The following is a 16,191-nucleotide window of genomic DNA, read 5'->3' as shown; positions in this document are numbered from 1 at the left end:
TCCTGGTTGCTGGATTTGGTGGCTCTTGCTGTACTGTGTACAGTAAGAGCTTCCCCCTGGTTTAGTGTTTTCTTCTCCTGGTGGTGTGTTTGCCACTCTCCTCTGTGTCCCGCCTACCTTCTTCATCTTGCAGTCTTTGTAAATTTCCTTCCTTCATCTTTCCCTTACATTGATGTTCCCAGGGTTTTCATTTCATCCCACATACTCATCCAGACCAGTAACATCAAGTGTCACTTGTTCAGTGATGGTTCTTAAATCTGAAGGTCCAGGCCAGATCTTTCCTCTTGACTTGAATCTTAATATCTGACTCTCCACTAGATCTTTCCTTTTATGTTTTTCACAACATGTCAACTCACCATGCGTACAACTTTTTTCCCATAAAAATACTATATTTTTTTACTCTTTAACCAGTGGCAGAAGTTGTTATTGATTGCTGCTTCTTCCACTCTGTTATCTGATACCAAGTCTGGTTGGTTCTACTCCCTTCATGGATTTTTATCCATCTGCCCCTCTTTATACCCATTCACAGATCCTGAGGTTAGGTGTCCTCAGTGGCTTGCCTTACTTACAGTCATAGCCTCCTAACTGTTCTCCCTGTCTTCAGTCAGCCCATTAGCCTGCTGTTGAGGTAATGTTTTTAAAAATAGTCAGTGATTTCTCATGCTCTTCAGAATAAAATTCAAAGTCCTTAATAAGAAGTATTCCTTTAGTCATTTGACTTCTGTCTACTTTGAAGCCCCATCTCTTAATACTACCAGGCTTATATCTTATATTATACCTGTACTGTATACCTACATGGGCTTTCTGTTTCTCTAAACTATGCCCCCTGGTTAGCAACTTCACATCTTTAAAATGTGGAAAGGCAATAGGAACAGTCATGAATCCAAGCTTTTTGATGACAGACCTGGGTTAGACATTTTCTCATCTTTGATTTCCTTATGGGCTTGTGAGAACTAAATGAGAGAATATGTCACCACCAGCTTAGATTTCTTCTCTTCTGAAAAGACTTCTTTACACACACAAACACACACCCTTTCCCACCCCAACCAAGTTAGGCTCCCTTCCTATATACTCATAATACATGGTAGACACTCCTTTCATATATCTTATAAACTATATATAATGCCACTGTCTTTTGACTTTATTACTAGACTATGAATGCTTAATAGGCACATAATTGGTACTCAGTAGTATTGGATAGTATCATTTATTTTTTTTTTTTATTGGTGCATTGTATTCTTACATCTTAATGGGATGCAGGATGGTGTAGACATACATGCACACATCACCCAATTAGCCCTTACCCAATTCCCGCCCCGTTTCCTCCCCCTCCCCGTCCCTCTTTCTCATGTTTGGCTTAGTGATTGACTCTGATACATTTGTTAAAGTACATCATGTGCTTTAGAGAATTCCCCCCCCCCATTCCCTTCAGTTAGATCACCTTATTTGCTCATCTATAGTATCTCTTTCTTCATCTAGAGTTCCTCCTATGACCCTTTTCTCCCTAGCTTTTGCATATTAGGGAGAATGTCTGATTTTCTACTCTTTGTGACTCCAGTTCCATCCATTTCCCTGTAAATGATGTGTTTTTCTTTATGGCTGAGTAAAATTCCATTGTGTACATATTCCATAGTTTTGTAGTCCATTCATCTGTTGATGGACATCTTGGCTGTCCATAGTTTGGCAATGGTGAATTATGCAGCTGAGAACAGATACACTTGCATTAGTGTGGCAGTTTGGTTTCCTTTCTTTTGGGTAGATACCCTGAAGTGGTTTTGCTGGATCAAATGGTAAGTTCATTCCCATTCTTCTGAAGCTCCCCACCATACTGTTTTCCAAAGTGGTTGCACTAATTTGCAATCCCACCAAAAATGTTTTAGAGATCCCACTTCTCCACATCCTCGCCAGCATCTGTTGTTGTTTGTGTTTTGAATGATTGCCATTCTAGTTGGAGTTAGGTGAAATCCCGAGGTAGTTTTGATTTGCATCTCTCTGATTGCTAATGATGTTGAGCATTTTTTCATGTATTTTTTGGCCATTTGAATTTCTTCCTTCATGAACTATCTATTTAGTTCACTTGCCCATTTTTTGATTGGGCTATTTGTCTTCTTAGTGCTAAGTTTCCTGAATTCTTTGTATACTCTAGATATTAGTCCACAATACATTTTACTTGACTTGTTACCTTGTAATTTTAAAAATATGCTTTATGATCTGTTTTCATGTTTCAAAGTCTAGATCCTTTTAACATTCAGTTCACATATTTATATTTAAGTTTGCATATTTATAAGGTATTCAAATACTAATAGCAGTAATAAACAAGCAGTGGCTATTGTTGATCTTTGTTTTAATTTAAGAAAGTAAATGAAGCCAAAAGAACTCAGCAAGAATTTTATGAAATGGAGCTTAAGAACCTGCAAAATAGATTGGAAGGGGAGGTGACTCAATTAAATGAAGCCCATTCTAAGACCTTGGAAGAATTAGCCTGGAAGCACCATGTGGCAATTGAGACAGTCCATAGCAATGCAATTCGAGATAAGAAAAAACTGCAAATGGTGAGTAAAATTCCATTTGACACTGCATTGTAAACTGATGAGGTTTCTGTAATGGTCCAACCTAACCTATATTGTGAAGGAATGATTTGCTACATTTCAGTGGCTCCTGCCGCATAATTGTTCTTTAAATCAGAGTCCAAAAAGTAGCACGCATGAAAGTTCTTGATATGGAATGTAGTGTATTGAACCGATATGAGGCATTGCTACTTGATACAGGCCATAATAGAAACACTGTCTTTGGTCTCAAGTTGTCTCTTCATGGGACAACCAAGTAAGTGTACTCAGGACACCTCAGCTAGTTGTAGTTTCCTTCCCGGGGAAAAATGATTGGTGTTTTTTGTTTGTCTGCTTGATTTTCCTTTCTCAATTACAAAATCAGCTTGCAGTTGCTACTGCATGTCAGGTAGTGCACAATAGAAAAAGCAGTGTGTGACTGACAGTCCTGGGCTTCTCACTGAGCTAGGTGCTTACTAGCTGCATGACCTTGGGCCCCAAAGCTATGCCTCAGGCTCCTCAGCTGACAAAAGAAGACATGATCCATTTTATAATGTTCCTGTGAGGATCAAATAAGATAAAGTGCTGAGAACCCAGACACATCCAAGCTTATATTGATAAATAAATGTTACTTATTTGTATTTCTTACCATGTGTCAGATACTGCCATGATGTTTGACATCTGTTTTTTAATTTAATCTATATAACAGTGCTATTGGTGTGATAGCTATACCCTTTTTACTGAAGACAGAATGTGCAGTCATGTGAAACTAGTGAGAATTAGTCAGGTCTCAATTCTGTCAGATTCTAAGGCATTTAACCACCACCTACTGTGGGCATTTTATTAATGATGACTGTTATATGTTTTACATAATAGCATTTTCCAGTACACAAAGGACTTTCTTATATTTCTTAAAACTCATGACTTGGAGAGTAGTATCATTTTTATTATACAGAGGGTAAAATACAGCTTTTTTCCCGAGGGTAAAATATTTTAATAAACCTAAATGATTTATAGAGAGCCACAAATCTGACAAGAGGTACAATGTTAATTTTGCTCTCCTGCCTTAATATTTCTTTTTGTGACATAATTATAGTTGGAAAAATATTTTAAGACCTAAAATTTAAAAATTCAAATAAGACTTTCTCTTGGGTTATTTTTGCCTAAACTTACTACTGTGTGTTTATGTAGCCAGAGATGAAAATTAATTACATGTTATTTCTCAAGAGTGTGCTGGTTGTATTCTCTAAGCCACTTGCCATTCCAGACAGACTTGTGCCTCTTGACGTATGTGCCAAGTGTTTATAGTTGTGATGTATTAAGTGGTAACTGCACTACTATAATTAATTTCTTTCCTAGCTATCTTTTATTATTTTCCGTTTCAATGTCCCTTTTCACCTTAGCCTTTTCCTCTTTTATTGGAACATTTAAATTCCAGGTGTCCTGCTTTAGCCTTTTTTGTATCTCTATATTTGGTTCTAAGTGCTAGAATCAAGGTGTTTTTCACCAATGTCATTTTTGCCTCATTACTTATAATCATCCCTTCAGCCCATTCAGTTTTATTTTTGAGCACTTAACCATTTGCCTGAACCCACTTATAATTCTTAAAATCCCTCTAAAACTTGGTTGCCTTAGACAGATGACTTGAAAGTTCCTGCATGCGAACATATTCTAAGTCTCTGTGATAGCTTTATTCATATCTTTCTCTTTTGTCAAAATAACTTGTTTCACACTTGCTACTTCATTTCCTTTTTGTCTGTCTAGCTTCTTTGCTTAGGCAAAACCAGCCCCCTTCCTGAATAGTCTTTAAAGAACATTTAGCTACAGATGACATCTCCATTCCTTCTTGTTATCCAAAAGGGTTGTATTTTCCATCATAACGTCTAGTTCACCTGTCTGAAAGTGAATACACAGAAAAGCCACATAGAAGACGTGACATAGCAGGCTTAAGACTGCTACCCTTAGAAGGGCAAGTCAGCCCCTGGCTGGCATCTAGGAACTTGGATTTCAAGAGTGTTCCCACCTTTCCCTCATCAGAAATGGCTCCCTGTACCTCAGCTGTTTATGCAAACAATGTGGTTTATGCATAGCATCTGTTTTCCTTCTGAGAGTCTGCAATTTCAGTATATGCCAGGAAGAAAGTGCCCATGTGACCAGCACACTGCCTGACCCCCAGTAATACCCTGGTCACTCAGCCTCTCCTGAGCTTTCCTGGTAGGCAACAATTCACATGAGATGTCACAGCTCGCTGGAAGAATTAAGCATGTCCTATATCCGAGCTTTTGGAAGCTTAAAACCTAGGCTCCTGCAGACTTCTTTTCATGTTCCTTTCCTTTTGCTGATTGTACTCTGAATGGTTTCACTGTAATAAATCACAGCCACGAGTAGGACTGTACCCTGATGGAATCCTGTGAGTCCTTCTAGTCCATCATCAACCCTGAGTTTGTTGTGGGTACCCTGACACAGAACCTCATTTATTACTCTACTCACCTTACTTTGATGAAATACTGACCTGCTTGTGATACTCTATTTTCTTTTTACCTACATTGTGACATGGTGTTTTTTCTGCCTAGAACACCTTCTCTGCCATCTTTTCTTTCTGATACACTCCTTCAAACCATACTTAGGAATTTCTTTCTCTCTAAAGGTTTCTCCACCAAACCAGACCTTATCATTTCCTCATCCATATACTCCCATGCCCTCTGTGCTTAATTTTAATTAGCATTCTTTAATTACTTGTTTCTGTGAGCCTATTAAGGGAAGATACCATGTCTTACTGCCTTTGTATCCAAGTATTAAGCAAAATGCCTGGTGAATAATAAGTGGTCTTGAGTAAGTATCTATTTTATTGGTTTCACTGTTCAGTTGCCTTTGTACTTGCTAATTCTCTACTACATTCCAGTATTAAACAGAATTAAGTTCCAGAAATGTTACTAGATTTTTTAAATGTAATATAAAAGGATTCTGAATTCAAGAAAATTAGAATTTGTTTCTATCACTAAGTTATTATTTATGTCATACTTTTTCTAGTTTTTGGCTATGGCTTAATCTAAATCAGTCACATATTCTTCCTATTCAAAAGTATTTAATGGTACATTATATATGATTTGAATGATAGAACCTAAACCACTAGAATTAAATAGAGTCATTGTTAATGCTGGTATTATTTAAAGATAAAGTTAATTTTAACAGCAAAATCAAAGTATAAAACAATATTCTTTCTTGGAGTCTTCAAAATATATAATACAGTCTTTTTAATTAAAAAATTCTTTTTCTTAGGAATTGGAGGAACAGTATAATAAAGAAAAACTAAACCTAGAAGAGGATAAAAATCAGCTTCAACTAGAGCTAGAAAACCTGAAGGAAGTACTGGAAGACAAGCTGAATACAGCAAATCAAGAGGCAAGAATTCTTTGAGCCTATTATCTCCTTTATATATATTATTAATAGTAAGTTATTCTGGTGACACTGTATAGGTATGAGAGCCTTAGTGAAGGTGACATATCTAGAGCAGAAATCATCAAAAAATGTATAATCTTTCTTAATATTTTGGTTATATCCCATCAGGTAAAAGTTCACTATAAAGATATTAAACAAAGGTATTTTTGTAGGAGGAAAAAAACAAATCAAGGTAGAATATCACCTTACTAGAAGAGAGAGGGGTCTCTTCTTTTTTGTAGAATATTAGTCTTCTCTGCATTGTGTCTTGTTTTAATTTTTATATTCCGTTATTGGTGCATTATAATTATATATGGTAGTGAGGTTTAAGGTGATATGGATATACATGCAGAGAGTACTTGGTAACCCCTTCCCCTCCCTCCATACATGTTGGTGAGATTGGTAGTGATACCCTTATATATGGACATAACATTATTTGAACAGTTTCCTTCAGCAATTCTCCTTTTTCTCTCCTTCCCCATTCTCCTCCTACTTTTCTGTTCTTCTAATGGTCTCTTTTCTTGTTTATTTAAAGTCTCTTTTGCTTCCTATTTTCTCTCTAGCTTCTATATATGACAGAAAACATCCTACCCTGACTTTTTGAGATTACCTAATCTTACTTAAAATAATATTCTCTAATTCCATTCATTTTTCTGCAGATGGCATAATGTTTTACTTCTTTATGACTGAATAAAATCCCATTGTGTGTGTATATACCACTTTTTTTTTTTTTTTTTTTTTTTTTGGCAGTACTAGGAATTGAATCCAGGGGCTTTTTTTTTTTTTTTTTTTTTTTTTGTGGTACTGGGGTTCCTGGAAGCCCTTCTACCTCCGGCTACACTCCCAGACCTATTTTTATACTTTTTTATGTGGAAACAGGGTCTCTTAAGCCAGCACGGCTGGCTTCGAACCTGCGCGATCCTCCTGTCTCTGCCTCCCAAGTGCGGGGATTACAAGTGTGCGCCACCACGCCCAGCCCTATCCCTGTTTTTAATCCTTTGAGACAGGGTCTCACCGAGTTGCAAAGGGTCGCACTAAGTAGCCTAGGCTAGCTGTGAACCTGCGGCCCTCCTGTGTCACCCTCTCAAGTACTGGGGGATTCCAAGTGTGTGCCACCACGTCCAGCTATAGCACATTTTCTTTATTCATTCATCTGTTGAGAGATACCTAGGTTGGTTAGTTTTCATAATTTAGCTGTTGTGAATTGTGCTGCTAGGAACATGGATATGCACGTTTCACTATAGTATTTCAACTTTGTTTTGAAAGGATACAAGGAGTGGTATAGCTAGGTCATATAGTGGTTTCATTGTGTGTGTGTGTGTGTGTGTGTGTGTGTGTGTGTGTGTGTGTGTGTTACTAGGGATTGAACCCAGGGATGACCTACCTGCGAGCTACACCCCCAGCCCTATTTTATTTTTTATTTTGAAATAGAGTCTTTTAAGTTATGGATGGTCTTGCTGGACTGGCTGTGAACTTGCAATCCTTCTGTCTCAGCCTCCCAAGTTCTGGGATTATAGGCAAGTGCCATTATGCCCAGTCTATTTTTAGTCTTTTGAGACTCCTCCATACTGATCTCTATAGTGGTTGTACTGATTTACACTCCCACTAACAGTGTATGATAGTTCCTATTTCCTCACATCTTCACCAGCATTTGTTTATATTCTTGATGATTGCTATCCTAACTGCTGTTAGATGGAATTTTAGTGTAGTTTTGATTTGCATTTTCCTGATTACTAATGATATTGAACATGTTTTGTGTCTTAGTGAAAGTTTATAACTTTTAGATAATGGCATGTAAAATAGATATTAAACTCTTTATGAAAATATTGTTTAGCTTGGAATAAGAAAGGCTAATAATCAGAGATAATAAAAATGATATAAATTTTAAAAATGTGAATAAAATAAATGTAATGACCTTTAAAACCATGAGCTGGTTTAGAATCCTGCCTGAGGCTGTTTGCCAGCACAGCCTCTCTGCTGTCATCTCTTTTCCTTCCTCTTCATCCTCATGTACCAGTATTGGGAATGGCCTAGGAAGATTTGAGAAAGCTATGATTATTAATATATTTCAAAAATTGGGTGAGGGGCAAATCTGTACAAGGACTTGGTTTCTACCTAAAAGCAGGCAACTATTCCAATGTAAATTAACATAGCTAAAAGTAATTAACAAGTCAATAGAAAAGGAGAACTAGGCCTTTCTCTTTCTCTGGAGGAGGTTTCCCAGATGAAAATATTGCTGCATTAATTTGCCTCTCTGAAAATGTTCGCCAATTTGGTGTTCTTGAGCTTTCAGAGGTACTTAGCCATTTAGACTTCTAACAACTGCTGGGAGTTTGGGGGCTCCCGGGGACTACGACCTGCCATAGCGACCCACAGGGTGCACGTGGCCGCAGTTGCTAGTGGCCACGCTTCCTAGGCAAGCTAGCTTATCTCCCTAGAACCTGTTTCTAACCACTGAAAAAAATTTACTACCATTTTAGAAATGGATGCTGGCTAGTGTCTCCTGTTTGGGGAGCTTTCTGAAGGTGGGCCATGGGCATTTCTTTTTAGATTTAAATTTGCATAGGGCTTTTTAAAAGAGTGTCCCATCTGTGCTGTGGACAGAATGGATGGGCACTCATTGGGCCTATCAAGCCAACACTATTTAAAGGAATTTCTTCCTGGAGGGGATTCGACCGCGGGCTACTTCCTTGGGGGGGGGGGGGTGTTCCCCACGAACTAGAATTGCCTCCCAGACGCTGGACAATCACGGTCATTCTGGGGGAACTCCTTATCGCTCCAGGAAGGTACATACCTTTTGGGGTGCAGTGGTACTAGGCCCACCGATGAGATGCCCTGGAAGTCACTTTCAGAGATGCCGTGATGCAAAGGCTGCTCTATAGCTGTTTTAAAGCTCAACAGCTCAACAGCTGGAACTAAAGCTGCTGCTGCCCACCGACCCACAGGCCAAAAAAGTCCCATGAAAAATACAGAGCCATGTGCCCCACGTTGCCCCAAGACGTTGGGCGCCAGATTATGTTACGCTTTGGCGCCCTTAGAAAGAGGGAAAGCTAGAGCTTAGAGCAAAGCACCACGCCACAGAGTGACACAGTGGGATGACCCAAAACAAGGTTAGCCCTGCGTGGGCGCCAAATATGTTACGGTTTGAGAAACTGTCCCCAGGGATCTTTGTTGGACCCCTGGGAATAATTTCCCGAAAACTCCTGAAAGAAATAAAAAAACAGAAAAGCAGAAAAATATAGAAAAACAAAAAAGAGAAAAAGATAGAAATACAGAAAATTGAAATACAGCCCCATGTCAGAGTGGCATGGAGGGGTGACTCAAATGAATACACCAAAGGGATCACACGTGGGCCGGACTTTTTATACCCATGGCCTCCATCTTGTTTATGTAATTCTGACTTAGTAACTGTCCCTGTAAGGTACCTCCCCCAGCCAGGTGTGGCAAGGTGTCTCCTTTCATGAAGGTAGACCCCTCCTACCATCTTAGCTAGCTTATCTAATCATGTCTTTAGATAGAGAATGGCCTAGTTCTGCTCTCCTGTTGACTTGTTAATTACTTTTAGCTATGTTAATTTACATTGGAATAGTTGCCTGCTTTTAGGCACAGATTTGCCCCTCACCCAATTTTTGAAATAATAATAATCATAGCTTTCTCAAATCTTCCTAGGCCACTCCCAATACTGGTACACTTCTTGTGATTTGTGGCATGATCTTCCTCTGTCTCAGTTCTTGTCTTGACACTTCTCATCTTGTCAACTCTTCCTGCCGCGCTGGTGTCCTCTTTCCCGACAGCCTTCCAATCTTGCTTTCTCATCACTCTGCTTCTGCCCAGAGGAACCACACCAGGATGGGGGAGTGCCCCTGAGCAGGCTGATGATTTTTACTCAGTGATCTTGAGTTATTTTTAAATATTTATCCAGAGAAAGTACCAAACACTACATTTGGGAATGATAGAGCAGTAAGGCTGTTATTGATGTTACCCCAGCCTGCTCTTTGTTGTCCAGGGTACTAAACTGCAGACTTCAGATCCCACACTTCTCTACAGCAGAGCTTGCTCCTTGTACTTACTGTGTCCAGCTTCCCTTAGAAGGCACTTTAGTGACCAGCTGTGTGTCTTATACCCACAGGGTTCTGCTCTCAATTCTAAGCAGCAATGTAAGTGTTCCTCCAACCCACATACTATAATTGCTCTGAGAAGAATTCTAGTAAAACTTATGTTCCTTCTGGCGACATTCTCAATTATGCTTTAGTGCCCTGGTAATGTTTTGGTGCCATTTTAGATTGGCTCCAGAGCATCTGCCTGGCTGGTCCCTCCATATGTTTCTGCTTTCCCTTCAGTTGGGGACATCCTTTCTCTTGTCCTACTTTGCTGACTAGGATCTCCAGAGACAGTAAACATTCTTGTTTTGTTTCCTGCACTTAAAGGAAAGGATATCAACATTTCCCAGTTATCTGGATTCTTCTCTAGAGGTTTGTTTTGCAAGTGGCCTTTTATCAGGTCAGGGAAGTTCTCTTTTAATTCTAGTTTTTAAAATGAAAATTATGAATATATATAGTTTTCTATATCTATTAAGATCATACTTCCTTTTTTTGTTAATGTGGTGCTTTATATTAATAAATTTCCTTATATTAAGCCTTAAATTTTAGACCATATCCTAGTTAGTCATGTTATATTATCTTTTCTTCTTCTCTTTCTTCTTCTTCTCTTTCTCCTTCTCCTTCTTCTTAGATTGAGCCCAGGGGCACTCTACCTCTGAAGTACACTGCAGCCGTATTTTATTTTTATTTTGAAACAGGGTCTTATTAAATTTCGGAGGCTGGCCTTGAACTTTGATACTCCTCTCAGCCTCCAAGTACTGGGATAACAGGCAAGTACCACCACATCCAGCTTATCTTTTTTATTCATTTTGTATTATCAGTGAGTAAAGATTGCTTTTTACTTTTTTTTTCATACCTTCTTTCCTGTTTGTTTGTTTGTTTTTCTTTCCTGGTTTTTAAGTCAAGGTTATACTACCCTCATAAAAGTAAGTAGAATGTATTCCTCCTTCTGTTCTCTGGAAGAATTGTACGGAATTAAAATTACTTTTTAACCTCTGTTTGTGTTTTCTACATCTAGAAAATGTGGTTTGTATGAAAGTAATTTTTGAAACTTGCTCAGGCTAGTTTTGTGACTTAGAATATGAGAGAAATGTTATGTTTGGAGTACATTCAGTTGTTGAATGCTATACACCTCTCCATAAAAATCAAGATTTTAAACTCTTTCCTTCAAAACAGATTTTAAACTGTTTCCTTCAAATCTTTTATATTCTTTCAAACATTTCTTTGATCTACCTACCAATTATTAAAAACTGATATTATGATGGTGAATTTTTCTCCTTAGATTTTGCCAATTTTTACTTTGAATATTTAGAAACTTAATTGCATCCAGTGATTGTATTTTCAAGACCCTTTAGGCTAATGAGTGGATATATTATTTTATTTATTTTTTGTGGTACTGGGCATGGAACCCAGGGGGCATTCTACCTTCAAGCTACACCCCAGCCCTATTTTTTTTAAATCTTTATTTTGAAACAGAGTTTCAGTGAGTTGCAAAGGGCCTCACTAAGTAGATGAGGCTGTCTGTGAACTGCGATTCTCCTGTCTCAGCCTCCTAAATGCTGGGATTATAAGTGAGCACCACCATGCCTGGCTTATGAATGGATATTTAAAATGAATTATTGAATTTGTTTCAATAATTGAAATAACTGTATAGCTTGCTATTGTTACGGACTGAGAGAATGTGGTTGGGGAAATTGTTCCCTGGGGACCCCTGCTAGGGTCCCAGACACACTTTCCCCCAACCCATAATATAACCCAAAATGACCAAAAACAGAAAAAAAACACGGGTTCTTGTCCTAAGCTAAGAATAAATATGCATAGCTTGGACAGTTGCTGAAGATTTAAAGAAGTTTATTAGAAAGATAGAAATACAGAAAATAGAAATACAGTCCCATGCCAAAATGGCATGGAGGGGTGACTCGAAATGAATACACCAAAGGGCTTACATGTGGACAGGACTTTTTATACCCATGACCTCCATCTTGTTTACGTAATCCTGATGTAGTGAATGTCCCTGTTAGGTACTTCCCCTTAACCCTGAAAGGTACCTCCCCCAGCAAGGTGTGACAAGGTGTCTTCTTTCATGAAGGGCAAGGTCAAACCCTGCTCCATCCTCCCTAGATCATCCTGTAGCTCTGTCTTTAGATAAAGGCCTAGTTCTCCTCTCTTAAGATCTATCTTTAGATAGAGGAAGCCCTAGCTCTCCTCTATTGACTTGCTAATTGCTTTGAGCTAGGTTAATTTACATTGGAATAGCTGCCTGTTTTAGGCAGAAATCAAGTCCTTTCTTTACCCATGTCTGCTGCCATTTTGACACAACTATTTTGAAATATATCAATTATTTTCTTTTGAAATATATATTCATAATCAGAGCTTTCCCAAATCTTCCTAGGCCTTTTTAAATGAATTATTTTAATGAATATTAAATGAATATTTACACTATAGCTGGTACACTATAGCTGATAAAATGTTTTCCTCATTGTTACAGATTGGGAGAATAGGGTTTGTGGAAACTGTTTCCCGGGAACCCCTGCGAGGGTCCCGGACACACTTTCCCCCAACCCATAACAAAATCCAAAATGACCCCAAACAGAAGAAAAACCGTGGATTCTTGTCCTAAGCTAAGAATAAATATGCATAGCTTGGACAGTTGCTGACGATTTAAAGACGTTTATTAGAAAGATAGAAATACAGAAAATAGAAATACAGCCCCATACCAAAATGGCATGAGGGGGTTACTCGAAATGAATACACCAAAGGGCTTACATGTGGACCAGACTTTTTATACCCATGACCTCCATCTTGTTTGTGTGACTCTGACGTAGTGAAGTCCCTGTAAGGTACCTCCCCTTAACCCTGTAAGGTACCTCCCCTAGCAAGGTGTGGTGAGGTGTCTCCTTTCATGAAGGGCAAGGTCAAACCCTGCTCCATCCTCCCTAGATCATCATGTAGATCTGTCATCTTGGCCCTCCTCCCGAGCATTTTTCTTACATAGTATGTTGTCCAGAATTCCTGAGCATGTGGGGCAGGAGCAGTCTTTTTTGTTACAGTTTGAGATGATATGGTTTGGGGGAAACTGTCCCTGAAGACCCCTGTTAGGGTTCCGGACACAATTTCCCTCAAAACACACAAAAATACCCCAAAACAGAAAAACAGAAAAAGTACGGGTTCTTGTCCTGAGCTAAGGATAAATACACATTAGCCCGGACTCTTGCTGAAGATTTAAAGAAGTTTATTAAAAAGATAGAAATACAGAAGCCTTTTAAAGCCCCATGTCATTCAGAAATGGCACAGGGGTGGGGTGGGGGGTGTGATTCGAATGGATTCACCAAAGATACAACACGTGGACCCGGCTTTTTTATACACGTGACCTCCATCTTGTTCACATAATTCTGATGTAGAAAAAACTCGTAAGGTTCCTCCCCTTATTTCCCTGCCAAGGTATAGCCCAGGTGTCCTTTCCGCCTAGGTCTCTTTTCACGAAGGTCATGATCATAGGTCAGGTCGACCCCCTCCTCGCATCCTAGCTAGATTATCTAATTATTATGTAGATCTGTCTTTAGACAGAGAAAGTCCTATTTCCCCTCTCCTAGCAACTTGCTAATTACTTTTAGCTAAGTCAATCTAAGTTTCAATAGCTGTTTGCTTCCTGACCAAAGCCAAGTCTTTCCCTCTCCAGGTCTGCCATTTTGACACAATTATTTTTGAAATATATCTATTAATAATCAGAGCTTTTGCAAATCTTCCTAAGCCATTCCCAATACTGGTACATTTTTGGGGGGAGATTTCTCCAACAGTTCAAGTTGGGTTGGATTGGATTTATCTACCTCTCTCAAATACTGGCCACCTCTGCTGCCATCGCTGTCTCCACCATCTAGGTCTGTTTCTTCTCTCTTATATTTTAGGTAGGAAGTCATGGCTATAAATGTCTCTATTTGTCATCCCAATCAGATATTAAACCAAAATCTGATGTGCAGGGTTTCTCAGAGGAATACATGTCCTATTTGGCCCCTGCCAGCTGTTGTTGCTGCATCTGCCATCTTTATTCCTCTCCTGAGCTAGTCTTTTCAATCAACTTCATTTTTATATACTTAGCCTAAGTAGATAATTAACTATTATTAACAAAATTCCAGCACTGTTACTAGTAGGAAAAAAATCGAACACATTAAATTTTCACAAAATTCTTTTCTTCCTAGAAGAAAACAAGTCTTCTAATCTATACACAATTTCCTTTGCTTCTCTTTCCATGCTCTTGGGTTGCACCATCACCCAGAGGCATGTCTTTTTCTGCTTAGGGGTACCTTATGGCCATCCATCAGTGGGTTTGCAACAATATAGGGTCAAGAAGGAGAAGGCATGGGGGTTATTTTAGAAATTAAATACCTATATATTGAGATGTTAAAGAGAATTTTTTCTTCTTAATTGCTGTTAAGTATAGAAGAACTTTTTCAGTAATTGATATATTCCTTTATTCAATAAATATTGAATAGCTATTAGGTACAAAAAGAACTGTGTTAGACACTATAAAGTGGTGATTAAGTCACACATGGTGTCTGCTATCATTGAGAGAGACTTAAACTTAGGAGTCTACCCTTATTGCAAAAGGGTGATTAGTGATCAGCAAGGGCTTGACAGGGTATTAAACAGAGGAAAGCTTTTACAAAGGTTCTGAGACATGAGAAATTTCAAGGAATTGTATGGGTGCCAGTGTAAATGGAGTGTTTTAGCAACTGTACTTATTCAGTGCTTACTGTATTTTTGCAGTGCCTACTATGTCCTAGACAACTCTGGGAAGCAGAGTTGGAGACAAGAACTTCCTGAAGGAAGAGCCAGCATGAACACAAACTTGTGTTCTGTGTTCATAGAAGCTATAGTCATGGTCAAGACACATTGTGTAGCTCCCTACATCATGTATATGTTTGTCCCTTTTCAAGTCTGCGCCAGTATTTCTCATCCTGAGTAGAACCTTGTCACTACATTGACTAGGTAGTTTCATTGTGATGGCTCTATTTATAAGGAGAAATACTCAGGTATTGTTTTTAAATTACCAATTTTAATTTTTGTAGACTTGTCCAATTTATAAAAATGAGGGTTTTATTTTATGTCATTTTCCTAGGTAAAGTGTTTCATTTATAATTTTTTTTTGGGGGGTGGTACTGGGATTCCTGGAAGCCCTTCTACCTCCGGGATACACTCCCAGACCTATTTTGTACTTTTACTTTTGGAAACAGGGTCTCTGAAGCCAGCCCGGCTGGCTTTGAACCTGCACAATCCTCCTGTCTCCACCTCCTAAGCACGGGGATTACAAGCGTGCGCCACCATGCCCGGCACAGACATTGTTTTTCATTAAGTAGGTCCCTACCTACTAACTATAAGAGTGAAAAAATTATAGCCGGGTGTGGTGGCGCACGCTTGTAATCCCCGTGCTTGGGAGGCGGAGACAGGAGGATTGCGCTGTCGGAGCCAGCCTTGCTGGTTTAAGAGACCCTGTTTCCAAATAAAAAAATATAAAATAGGTCTGGGAGTGTAGCCCAAAGGGAGAAGGGCTTCCAGGAACCCCAGTACCACCAAAAAAAAAAAAAAAAGAAAAGAAAGAAAGAACGAAAAACAATGTCCATTTACTAATTTCAAGAGCATAGGGATTCAAATCATAAAAACTTCATGAGACAAATTTTATATGAAAACATCAAAATTAGAACTTATTCTACAGAATATATTTAACAGCTTGTCACTGACCTAAATTTATTAACTTTGTAAATAGCAGGAGAACTGGGCTCAAATGAATAATAAATGATTCAATTTTAAAGAATAGTTTAAAATATTTTTATCTAAACTTTTTCAATCTTGAATATAATCTTTTCTTGCTTTAACTCCTTTTTTGTAGATCTTTTATTATATGGTAGAACTAGGAATTATCTTTAAAGCAAGAGCTTGAGAGATATGTTCATTTCTCTACATTGTTGCCCTAAAAGGGCTGATGATGAAATTTATTGTGATCTTCAAGTTCTTCTTCCAAATTCTTTCAGAGGTGATTTGTTCAGTAAAATTACAACTAAATGACACCTTTTTAGAAGAAATCTTTAAGTGGTTTTGCAAGTATTCTTCAG

General features: G+C 38.5%; 1 protein-coding gene across 1 annotated transcript in view; it reads left to right on the top strand.

Moving 5' to 3' along the window:
* Positions 1–16,191, top strand: part of FAM184A (family with sequence similarity 184 member A) — a gene marked incomplete at both ends in the record, with an annotated part of 124,580 nt that overhangs the window by 55,381 nt on the left and 53,008 nt on the right. Inside the window, 2 exons of the mRNA XM_080699748.1 lie at positions 2,355–2,552; positions 5,826–5,948. Coding sequence (XP_080555874.1) covers positions 2,355–2,552; positions 5,826–5,948 — 321 coding nt within the window. The remainder of the gene's footprint in view (positions 1–2,354; positions 2,553–5,825; positions 5,949–16,191) is intronic.

This window comes from Muscardinus avellanarius, assembly GCF_963383645.1.
Source record: "Muscardinus avellanarius genome assembly, chromosome: 8".
NCBI lineage: Eukaryota > Metazoa > Chordata > Mammalia > Rodentia > Gliridae > Muscardinus > Muscardinus avellanarius.
Note: the sequence above shows the minus strand (reverse complement) of the source record. Positions and strands in the feature narration are given on the sequence as shown.